This window comes from Lepisma saccharinum, chromosome 14 (assembly GCF_977018435.1).
Source record: "Lepisma saccharinum chromosome 14, izLepSacc3.1, whole genome shotgun sequence".
In the NCBI taxonomy this organism is placed as follows: domain Eukaryota; kingdom Metazoa; phylum Arthropoda; class Insecta; order Zygentoma; family Lepismatidae; genus Lepisma; species Lepisma saccharinum.
In genome coordinates this window covers 20283325-20296517 of record NC_139242.1, presented here as the reverse complement: position 1 = coordinate 20296517, position 13193 = coordinate 20283325, and the positions used below count along the sequence as shown (strand labels likewise).

The 13193-nt window shown below is 40.5% G+C and overlaps 1 protein-coding gene across 1 annotated transcript; it reads left to right on the top strand.

The window, feature by feature from the left end:
• Positions 1-773: 773 nt before the first annotated feature.
• On the top strand, positions 774-2484 carry LOC145998446 (uncharacterized). The gene is made up of 2 exons (XM_083134857.1): positions 774-825; positions 1999-2484. The coding sequence occupies exon 2, from the start codon at positions 1999-2001 to the stop codon at positions 2464-2466; it is 468 nt and encodes a 155-aa protein (XP_082990983.1). The 5' UTR covers positions 774-825; the 3' UTR covers positions 2467-2484.
• Positions 2485-13193: the final 10709 nt, after the last annotated feature.

The following is a 13193-nucleotide window of genomic DNA, read 5'->3' as shown; positions in this document are numbered from 1 at the left end:
CTGGTCACATATTACAGCAGGAATGTATCGCGTGAAAGATCTTTGGAATTGGACAATGACGGATTTGCGATCAGTATGTTCTATTCCCGACATCGTACGCACGGATTATGCGAGACACATTTTGTTACAGAAAGAGCTCCCGTGTACAGCCACTTACCGTACTGTGTGTGGTCGGAGAAAGTAGCAGATGATATAGCTGCACACGGGTACCAGGCAGGGCCGTTCATTGTAGTTACGGGGGTTACCTCAACTAACTGTATATGTCAGGAAACAGAGACGGAGTTAAATTCCGAGCATATAAATGTAGATTATCTGCATGTTCCTCCTCAATGTGTTGCCACAAAATATCTGATGGGAGCCGGCGAGAATTTGAGACATTCTGTTTCAGGCATCGAGATGGTTCGCTATGAGAATTTGGAGGAGCTAGTTAGTGAGGAAATCCCACGTGTCTACCGAGTAGGGTGCCACAAGTCCTACATGATAGTTGATTACTGTGACGTTTCAACGTTAATGCAGATGTTTCGAAAAAGTTACCGAGACTCTGTATTAACGTTGAACGAGATTTTCAAATGGTTCCACACCGGTATAATGTTAAACAACTCGATAGGCACGGTAATGGGTGTGAACGGCCATGTTTTGGATCCTGCGGAATTACTGGAGTACGGTAACGATCCGACAATAAGTGGACTAAAAAGAATATTCATTTTTCTTTCCAGCATATACAAAGTGGAGGAACAGTTTTCCGGAAGTAGAACCCCACCGACACGGCGGTACCCAGATATCATAGAAGAGACGGACACCTCAGAAATTGACGAAGAGTGAACGGTGAGAAAGCATATTGTTTTTGTTCTGTATTCCGGAGTAGGGTATAATTTCCGAAACTGAGGGTAAAATAAAAAAAGATCGATATTTAAAAAATAGTAATGAACGTGTACATATATATTTAAAATGAGCTATGAATACAAAGTTAGAAGCGATAGAATATAAAAAAACAGAAAACTCACCGGAGATTCGGTACTTATACCTGTTGAGCTTCTTCTTCTTCTCCGGAAAGTATCTCCACTATCTCCGGTTGGGGGTTATTTCCACCCGAAGATAGTGAAGTAGTAGAGTTACCAGCATTCGGTATCAGGGGGGAGGACAGGCGTGCGAACAATAGAGCAGAACTCGGAGGGGGAATTTGTGGAAGAGCTGCAGGTTCGAGAGGCACGGGTTCTGTAGCAAGAGTGTGAGTAGTAGAGGTAGAAGGTTTGGAACGATCGAAAGGTGACGGAGACGTAGGTATTCGGGACAAAGGGGGTGGGGGGTTTACTGTTGTGGAAGATGAAGAAGTTTGTTTTCGTCTTAAGCTCTTCCCTGATTCTAGATGCTGGTAACGTCTTACATGTCTTTTTCGGAGAGTATCGAACCTGTAAATAGATAGAAATATTTTGTGAGAAAATGCATATAAATATATAGAACGAATTAGTAATGATTAAAATGTTTAAATTTAGAAGAACGTTTGTAAGTATAGGAAAGTATGTTTCTATGTGTGAATCGGGAATTATCAGATACTTTAATCGAAAAATTGTAAATATGCGTGTATAAGAAATTATAATTTGAGAATTCCAGAAAAAATGTATTCCAATATAATAGACGTGTCAAAATATTGTATTATAAAATATGGTATTTACCCTTTTTGGTGGGTACGGCACTCGTCCAGAATCTCGTTCTGCATATCATGAGTACCGAATCTCCGGTCCAGCTCCTCTTCCATCTGGTCCAACTGTCCCCTCATGACGTCTATTTGTTGCTTGAAGAATTTTCTGTTTTGCTGATTTATCCTGTGATATTTCGCCAATATATTCCTTATTTTTCTGAGAAACGTCTCTTCCGTACCCGTCATCACACCGAATATCTGCATTAATATGAACTGTGTCTGCATCATGTTGCCCATGGTGAAAAACTTTTGCTGAAAACAAAAAAACATATGTCTTACTTTTTGTTTTTTATTTCCAGATGGCATCCCTACCGTTCGAATTTGACCTCCTACACGCGAATGTGAAAAATGAAGCTGAAAGTGGAGGTGAGAGAAGGAATCTATGGAGCAAGACCCATGCGAAGCAGGCTGAGAAGCAGATTGCGTGCTTTGTAGATTTTTGCGAGGAGAATGGTTTAGCTGGAGAGTTGTTGGAAAATCTGGAAGAGGTGTGCAAGGATATGGAGGTTAGGCTCGACAACCTCGTCAAGCTGTTCACGTACATATGCGACAAGAAACAAACAAGTCCGGTGTTCGAGGGGTTTATTGAAAATATAAGAAAAGCTACCTATGTACCATCCCACTTCAGCATGAAAGTGTGTTTTGAACTGATGGAAGTTTTCAAAGGTGTGCGGAAGCAGAGAGGTATAGATAAAATGGGGGGTACAGAAGGTGAAATGGAGAAGAGGATGCTAGAGATTTTGAAAAAACGCAAATTGGATAACTAAAAACTAACAATGCTAACACACTAATCATCTTATTCAATTTTCGTTATTTCTATATATGTAATGTATATAACTTGACATGTGTGCAGAGTAACACTGTTTTTCTGATCCATATATGTATTTTGAATAAATGTAAATAATAAACATATATTGAATATATATAAAAAATGATTATGTTAATTATTTACTTGGAATACTTACAAAGTTCTCTCTCTCCATATTCTTGATGGCTTCTATAAGATGTCAGAACAAACACTGTCAGTGTATTCGACAAGATTCATTTTCCATTCGCAATATCAAAAGGAAATGGGTGGATGTTGATATCTCTGTAAGGAAATGGGTGGATGTTGATATCTCTGTACGGAAGTGGGTGGATAGCGGTATCATATTCTGCTAACGAGAATGACAAACCATTCGCAGTATGTCACAGAACCCGCTAACACACATAACTCATGGTTAGTGTAAAACCGTATACCTTTGTAACCGTAAGTTAATGACCACTAATAACAGTATATATATATATATATATATACATATATCACACACACACACACACACATATGTCAGAGTATATATATATATATTACATATACATATACACCTTGACCTTGACCTTGACCTTGACCTTGACCTTGAGATGACCTTGACCTTGACCTTGACCTTGACCTTGACCTTGACCTTGACCTTGACCTTGAAATGACCTTGACCTTGACCTTGACCTTGACCTTGACCTTGACCTTGACCTTGACCTTGAGATGACCTTGACCTTGACCTTGACCTTGACCTTGAGATGACCTTGACCTTGACCTTGACCTTGACCTTGAAATGACCTTGACCTTGACCTTGACCTTGACCTTGACCTTGACCTTGAGATGACCTTGACCTTGACCTTGACCTTGACCTTGACCCTGACCTTGACCTTGACCTTGACCCTGACCTTGACCTTGACCTTGACGTTGACCTTGAAACTTCAAACCCGGATATCTCGGTAACCGGAAGTGCTAGACCGGAAATGACACCATATTCGGATTCTACGCCTCGAGATCTATCGATTGGACAACTTGACCTTGAAATGACCTTCAAACTTAAAATCGCTATATCTCGACTCCTAATTGACCTAGGAGGATGATTGATAGCTTGTTGGACTCGGAGTGAAGGCCTCTTTCCGGTGAACCAGGTTTCATTGTTCTAGGACCGGCCGTTTCCTACTTTCTTTATTTTCAATCGTAGACCCCTCCTTCCGACCACTCTAATGAAAGGTCTCGACGTGCAGATTACGAAATTGTCATCACTTCCGGTCTAGCTCAATTAGGAGCCGAGCTATTTCCTTATCTACGTCCTTCTTCCTTTGTCGATAGATAAACATTTCACACGTTCCTTCGTTAAGAATTTATCTACATCCTGTTTCCTCTGTTTACAGATAAACAAGAAAACCGTTACATAGTGATATCAACGAGGAAAACATGTGGTGAAGACTGTTAATCATTTCCGGGATAACCACATAGGGTCAGTAGAACCGTTAGGATCGGAGATAACTGTTGCGTCATGTTTGCGTATATAAAGAACGGCGTCCTCTCCACAAAACAGTCTTCGTGAAATAATCATTGTACGATCATGGACGTACAGTTATCCGCTGACGATCTGTTAGTGCTATATCGTGACGGATATTACACAACATCTGCACAATTACGGGAAGTGTTGGCGATTATTGCGCAGAAAATTATCGCGGGAGAAAGTATCTCTTTGGTCGAGGAGTATGACCACTTACTACGGACAGTGACAACATACGCACCCGATCTTTCAGGAGGAGGATGGACAGATATTCCCGAAGAGTCCCCAGGCCCCCCATCGACACCTGATCCTGTATCCCGAGTCACCAAGGAGACGCAGGCATCCGACACAGGAACTAACACTGCATCCAGATCACACCCGGAGCCTTTGCCAGGACCGTCATGGAGACCGGACCCCCCAGCAGAACAGCCATCAAATGGGAAAGGTAAGAAAAGAAAACGTGCTTCAGTGTCTCGTGAACAGATAGGGAATATAATATTACACAACATTCAAGAACGCGAATATCCTAAATTCCGTTCCAAGGGACGACGTGTTGAATTCAGTTTCGCACACCCGCCAGAAAATGTCGATCCTCACACTTGGATTCGCGAAGGTGTTGAAAATCTTCTCACCTACGTTAAAAAAGACAGCAAGGATGAAGACAAAATAGGTTTAACTTTGTCTAACATATCTGACCCAACTGTGAAAGATATTTACATCGGGTGGCATAGATGTGATCAGTTGCATAGTGATATGGTGTGGAACATTATGTACAAAATACTACAAAGTGCAAAAACCTTCACTGCTACAGATCGCTTAATTTTACGAGCAGACCATGTCAATATACCTGTTGGAGGTGGGGGTAATCGAACATATTGTTTACCTAATTATATGTTAAGCACTCAAAAAAGAAGTATCGTCGGTGTGCCGAATAGAAAAAAACCACTCTGTTTAGCTGAAGCTCTGGTCATAGGGAAAGCCCATGCTGATAAAGACCCGTCCTATACTCAATATAGAAGAAACAGAAATCTTCTTAAACCTGTTTTCGAACTGATGCGAAAAGCAGATGTAGATCTGACAGACAATACGTGTACTGGAAGTGGAATTCCGGAACTGAGAAAATTTCAGCAAGTTCTCCCTGAATATAAGATTATTGTATACAACAATCTTCGTGATGTTAAAGATGTTTTGTTTGAAGGACTGGTTGAAAACGCTTCCAAATTTATATACCTTCTCTATGATAATACCAGACAGCATTATGATGTAATAGTGAACCGTGTTGGAGCATTTGCGGCAAAACAAGAATGTCGCGGGTGTAACGAACTCATATTTCAAAAAGCTCATAACCATCTGTGTAAACAATTGTGTTGTATGTGCCGTTCAACTCCACCGTGTGTACCTGAACAGGGGGTTCGCAGAATATGCCAGACATGTCACAGAATTTTCAAAAATGAAAACTGCTTCACGAATCACGTTTCTACACCATTCCGAAACGGTACAGTCTGTAGTGAAATACAACAGTGTCCCCGATGTTTCAGAATTATTCTAACTCACAATACATATGAAAAAGTGCATAAATGTAACATGAAGTACTGTACTGTATGTAACTGTGTGAAGCCTATCAATCATTTCTGTCACATGGCTATACCGAAACCTAAATTGAATTCAAAATTTCTCTATATATTTTACGATTTTGAATGTTATACAGATATTCCTTACTATGAGAAAGAAAAAACTTTTCTGCATGTTCCGAATCTTATCGTGGTGCAGACAGCCTGTCACGCATGTTACAAAAAAGAGGATTTAACAGTTCCGTGTTCTGTTTGTGGAACAAGAGAGTTTATATTCTGGGATGACCCTGTAGACACATTTCTGTCCTATTTGGAATTGCAGCATAAGTTTTCCGACATAATCATCTGTGCACATAATGCACGAGGTTACGATTGTACATTTTTATTACGGAGAATGTTGGAGAGAGAAATGAAACCTCGTGTCATCTTAGATGGTACCAAAATCATCAGCATGACATATCAAAATCTTCATTTTGTGGACAGTCTCAACTACGTTCAGACAAATCTTGCAGGCTTTTCGAAACTTTTCGGTTTGCCTGTTCAGAAAGGATATTATCCGCATTTGTGGAACACCTACAAGAACAGAAATTACATTGGACCGATGCCTCCTCCTTCTGCATACGGTTATGAATACATGAAAACAGTTGAAGATCAACACCGTTTCATGTCTTGGTATGACGTCGAATGCATGCGAAACGTACCTTTCAACAACAGAAACCAGCTTCTCCAATACTGCATCAAGGATGTTACCCTATTGAGACAAGGATGTCTGAAGCTGAGACAGAATTTCCTAGACATATGCAAAATAGACATTTTCAAGGATTGCCTCACAATAGCATCTGCCTGTTCACTAATTTACAGACAGAAATTTATGCCTGCTAACACTATAGGAATAATTCCTAAAGGAGGTTACCATCATGCAGATCAGATGTCGAAGTTTGCATTGAAATGGCTAACCTACGTTGAAGAACAGAATGATGTAATACTTCTTCACGGCGGACGTACTCGTGAAAAATATGTCATAGGAGGACGTTACAGAGTGGACGGTTATCACGAGGAGACGAAAACAGTGTATGAGGCCCTGGGCTGTTACTGGCATGGTTGTCAACGTTGCATATCCGTTAACAGGGATATGTATCCGAAAGATGACGATGAAACCGATCAGGATAGTAACAGTCAGAAACACAGTGACATGTTGAACACTGCAGCCTTCAGATACGAGACAACATGTCGTAAACTTGCGGCTTTACGTTCTGAAGGATACCATGTCGTCACTATGTGGGAATGCGATTTCAACAAAATATTGAAAGCAGATCCTGAACTGAATAGATATCTATCGACACATCCTATTGTTTGCTGCATTCCTTTGAATCCACGAGACGCCTTATATGGAGGAAGAGTTGAAACAGTCAGGACTTATTACAAAATCAAGGAAAACGAGAAATTGCAGTACAACGATTTTACAAGTTTGTACCCTTATGTTAACAAATACTGTGCCTATCCTGTCGGACATCCTACAATATTTCTAGGAAATTCTATTCCTCCGGTAAATGAGGTTTTGAACATGGAGGGACTCATCAAATGTACTATTCTGCCACCGAAAACCCTTTTACATCCTGTTTTACCTACAAAAATGCACGGAAAACTGATGTTTGTATTGTGCAAGGAATGTGCTTTTAAATTAAAATGTGAAGGTACATGCCAGCATTCCGATGAACAACGCGCACTTTCGGGAACTTGGGTCATTGCCGAGGTACGTAAAGCATGCAGTTTAGGTTACGAAGTGTTGTCGATGTCGGAAGTGTGGAAATATGAAACATCCATGTACAACCCTGTCACACAAACTGGAGGACTTTTTTCTGGTTATGTCAACACCTTCTTGAAAATAAAACAGGAAGCGAGCGGTTGGCCTTCATGGTGTAAAAACGACGAGGATAAGAAGAAGTACATACAGGAATATTTCGATAGGGAGGGTATTCTATTGGAAGAAAACAGAATAGAAGTTAATCCTGGAAAACGTACTCTGGCTAAACTCTGCCTTAATTCCTTATGGGGCAAGTTCTGCCAACGGGACAATCTTTCCCAGACAGCCATCATCAAGGAATCGAAGGATTTCCTCGATAAAATGACTGACCCAAATATCGTAATCGGAGGAGTCGTATTCATCAATCAGGACACCGTTTTAGTAAACTGGAAATATGTTGAAGAAGCAGTCAGTCAGAACAGGAAAGTAAACGTTCCTATCGCTGCCTTCACAACATGTCATGCTCGTCTGAAACTTTATGAACTTCTAGAAAAATTGGGTGACAGGGTATGTTATTGTGATACCGATTCAGTAATTTACATAGATAGTCCTGAAATGGAATACCATCCCCAGACAGGTGACGCACTAGGAGAACTCACCGATGAATTGGCAGATTTCGGCACCGATGCTGTTTGTGAACAGTTTGTTTCAACGGGACCGAAAAGTTACAGCATGAAAATAACAAAACCGTTCTCCGAAGCACAGTATATCTGTAAAGTGAAAGGGATTACATTGAATACCTCCACATCAGAATTGATTAATTTCGATACCATGTGCGACATGATAAACAATGAGAAACCTGAAGTTATGGTCGAAAATATTTTCAGAATCAGAAGAACAAAACAGTTCCAAGTCATCAGTACAAATGAAAAAAAGCTGTTTCAGCCAGTATTGTTGAAACGACAATTCGACCATGAACATTTATCGTTTCCTTTCGGATACTGTGCAGACTAAAATATGTCTGTAACGGTCCAGAGTTCGAACCCTTCGGGGCTGATATAAAACGTGTTCGCAGACTGCCAGACCTTCATTTTTCTTCAGAATCTGTAAGACGTTTCTTCAGCATGATTCCTAAACTTTCTCATCCTTTCACCATGATGGTTTGCGGAGCATCAGGAAGCGGAAAAACTACTTTTGTGACAAACATGGTCGATTCCATCGTTCATCTTGTAGAAGGATCCGTCAAGAAAATCATATGGTGTTACGATCAGGAGAACAGTATTCCACAAAGTCTTCGAGATGTGCAATATCATAAAGGTATCGTCGATTGGCAGTCGTGGAACGGAAAAACTCCTACACTCATAATCCTGGATGATCTTATGATGGTTGCACAAGGGGAAAAAGTCGCCGACCTTTTCACAAAAGGCAGCCATCACAAAAACATTTCCGTGGTGTTCATAACACAGAATCTTTTCCACCAAGGAAAAAATTGCAGGGACATTTCGTTGAACGTGAAGCACTTTGTTATTTTTAAAAATCCTCGAGATATGAACCAATTCACTGTTTTTGCAAGACAACTTCATCCTCATCGCATGAAGGAACTCGAAAAAGTATATATAGATGCTACCACGCAACCTTACAGTTATTTGTATATTGATCTCTCACAGTCAACACCGGATCCTTTACGTTATCAAACAGACGTTTTCAACCAGAATTACTCAACTGTATATCTTCCTCAGGAATGTTTAAAACATCGAGATGAGGAAAACGAGGAAGACACGTACCAACTCACGTTCTAACAGGAATAGACATTCCACTTCTTTCAAGAAACATTCACCTTTCTTGCACGTGTTGAAAAATTCGCCGCCCAAAATCCGTAAATCATTATTGAAAAGTGCTCCGAAAAAAACGATACGTTTCATCAGCGAATGCTGCCTGAACGTTTTAAAAGGAAACGTGAAAATTAAAGCGTCCGCAAAACGTCGTCTGACACCTTACAAGTCGGTCATACGCAATCTAGTGAAACCGAAAGTGAACATCGAGAAACGCAGAAAGCTTCTTGTTCAGAAAGGAGGATTTCTACCTTTACTTCTAGGCTCCTTGTTATCGGGTCTTCTCGGTACTCTCATTCCTCATTGAGAAATGACATCTTCTTACAAAAAAATGATCGTACTTTCACCGGAACAGTTAGCACGTATTCGTGGTTCCGAATTGTCTGTGACTCAAAAATTATCCGTTCTAGATAAGAAGATGAATGATATTCTAAAAATGAAAAATATATCAGACGATCAAAAATGGCGTCTTTACAGAAAAGAACTGGACGAGTATTTATGGTTGAGTCGAAAATCCAAAGAACCATTACAGATTCCTATTGTGCAAGATAACGACGGTTCTTCTACTATTTCACCAGAATCGACGTATTTTCCTCAGAATCTGGCAGAGACATTACCCCGTAATACACGTCATCAGTTACAGAATATCATCGATGAGTACCAATCCACGGCACAACATTTGATAGACGAACGTCAGGAAAAAACACTTCCGGATCCGAAAACATTGAACTTCTCATCGTCGCCAACGGAAAGCCCTGGACCGTCTCATCGACAGAAGAAGAAGAAGAAGAAAGTGACCGTCCGTGTTTCCAGGAAAACTACACCTTTTCTGAGAACACCTGACGCTTACAAACTGGTTCCTCTGAGAAAAAGCCGTAGACAGAGAGATCGGTCATGGGAGTCTCTAAGTTGAAACATAATAAAATTCTCACCAAAATATATTACGATCCCCGACACCATGCTTCATTCTCATCTGTAGATCGTCTGTGGAAAGCGGTACGGGATAAAAATATATCCCGCGATACGGTGAAAAAATGGTTGATGCATCAGGAAACCTACACTCTCCACAAACCTGCGAGAAAAAGGTTTCCTCGAAATCATTACAACGTATGGAACATAGACATGCTTTGGGAAGCCGATCTCAACGACATGACATCGATACAAAAACATAACGACGGATACAAATATCTTCTGACAGTGATCGACGTATTTTCAAAATATGCCTTTGCATTACCGCTAAAAAATAAAACAAGCAATTCGGTAACCGAAGCTTTCAAAACAATTTTCGAAGAAAACAGACGGAAACCTGTTACACTACAGACCGACCAAGGAACGGAATTTACAAATTCTACATTCCAGAAATTTTTAAAAAATGAACATGTACAGTTCTCGACAGCAACAAATTATCCTGTGAAAGCAAGTGTAGTGGAACGTTTCAACAGAACATTAAAAGAACGGATGTGGAAATATTTCACCTCAAAACAGACAAGACGTTATGTAGATATTTTACCGCAACTTCTCGAAGGTTACAATACAGCAATCCACAGTTCCATAGGAATGGCCCCTCGAGATGTCAACGAAACAAACGTTTACATTGTGTGGAAACGTCTTAACAAACCTGACAAACATGTTTCACAACCGTCTTCAGATCTTAATGTAGGTGATATTGTACGAATTTCTGTCGTCAAAGGACATTTTGAGAAAGGATACGAACAAACGTGGTCACGAGAACTTTTCAAAATCCATTCCCTTGTTCAGCGAACACCTGTACCTGTATACATATTAGACGACTTAAATGAAGAACCAGTAAAAGGTACATTTTACAAACATGAACTGCAGAAAGTTTATTCGGATCCTGACGAAGAGTATAAAATTGATAAAATTTTGAACAGCCGGGGAAAAGGAAAAAAATTGGAATACCTGGTTCGTTGGCTCGGATATCCGCCTAGTTTCGATTCATGGATCAAGGCATCTTCCGTAAAACAGTTGTCGGGAAAATAATTTCCAAAACATATTTATATCAAAATATGACGTTACTGCGATCCAGTGAGTCCTCTGTGTTCGGCGAGAATGGACGATAATTTCTACGTTTACCTCCTATCATCTGCATCGGAGAAATATTTTCCAGACAACACACTCACCCATTTCACCGTAAAACTTGCTAAACGGATCGATCTGTCTCCAGAATTGTGGGAAGTCGGATTGGCAGAACTACATTATTCAACTCTATACGACAATGTTTTGGAAACTGATTCTGGAATGTTAACTCTTCCTGTTCGGACATATGCAAGTGCTGAGGACCTAGTCTCTACCATCATCGAATCTCTCCCAGACGACCTGGAAATAAGGAGATCCGTTCTCGAGAAATTCTGGCATTTTTTGACGGAACCGCAATGGGGAACATTTGGATCTACTACCTGTACGGATAACACTCTCTATATTAACGAACAACCATTTTATTTTCCTGCAACAACATATACGATAGAGGATCTGATTTATTTCCTGAAAACAGACCCTGCTAATGTAGCTGTTCCTACTCATCTCAGGTTTTTCTTCAAACAGGCCGTGTACAAACATCTATCCGTGATAGGGGTTCCGAAGCCTGAACCTGACGATGCTCCAACAAATACCGTTACACCCATAGACGAAACTGATGACTATGCTAAATTTCGATATGACATATTGAAATCTATTTATTCTACGCACGCAATGTCCAATAGTGTTGTGGATAAAAACCCATACATATTTATCTACTCTGATCTGGTGAAACAGCAATTGGTCGGGGGAGAAATGGTACGTCTCTTGCGTCTTACCCGAAAACAGTGTTCGGACACAAATACGTCTTGCACAGTACCCGTAGCCCATCAAACATTCGACCCGATTCATTACGTTCCTCTGGATAAAGCCTCTTTCGAAACAATAGAAATTGCTTTGTACGATAGAAAAGGAAATTTCTTACCTTTGAGAACTGGGTCCGTACCCACAATCGCTGTTTTACATTTTCGTAGAAAAGCAAAGTCCTTTTAAAAAACAGTAGACAGCTATTTCTCTCAGTCTTTGTCGAAAAGCGAATGAATCACCATGAATTCGCAGACCGAATATTATAGTAACCAAATCCGTGGAGGAATTGGGCCCATCTACCGTTCAACTAGAAATCAGAAAGGGAGAGGATTGGGGTCACTTTTCGCAGGACTGTTTAGAATGGTGAAACCTCTACTCTGGAGCGGTGCAAAGACGATCGGAAGAGAAGCTTTAAAAACAGGAGCTAACATTATCACCGACATTGCAACAACCCAACAAACTCCGAAAACTATTGTTCGTCAACGGGTACGTGAAGCAGGTCAAAATCTTCAAAGTAAAGCACAACGGAAAATCGACTCTCTGGTAGGTTCAGGTATAAGAACCAAACCTGCAACAAGAATTGCTCAGTTGATGTTAAAACGTTCAGCCACCCGTATTAGAACATCTACGATCCGTAAAAAACGAGCATCCAAAAAACGAAGAAAAACATCTGCAAAATCTAGGAGAACACGTAAAAGAAAAATCAAACAGAAGGTCTCAGGGAAAGATATTTTTGGATAATGATGGAGGATAACATGTGCATGATCTCGCAGTTCGACCTCTTCCGGAAAAAACCTATTCAGCAAAATGTGGAAAAAACGTACACAGCCACCTACAAACCTATCGCTTCCATCGATAATCAGAATATAATTCAGTTTGTCATACCGGCGGCAGGAACTGATTTTCTCGATCTTTCATCTGCCTATCTTCGTCTGCAAACGCAAATGGTTAAACAGGATGGAAGTCCCATGAGTGCTTCCGAAACAGAAAATGCCCTCACAAAAAACTGCGGGGTCGTGAATTATCTTCTCCATTCACTCTTTTCCCAATGTACAGTGACTCTCAACGGCATTGCTGTAACAACCGCCGATAACAATTACGCATATAAAGCAATCTTCGAAGCAGCTATCAATTACGGAAGCGATGCCGCAAACACGCATCTCACGAATGCCCTGTGGTATTTGGACACAC

Coding starts and splice junctions, on each gene's coding strand:
- LOC145998446 (XM_083134857.1), top strand. CDS start 1,999: ATGGCATCCCTACCGTTCGAATTTGACCTCCTACACGCGAATGTGAAA.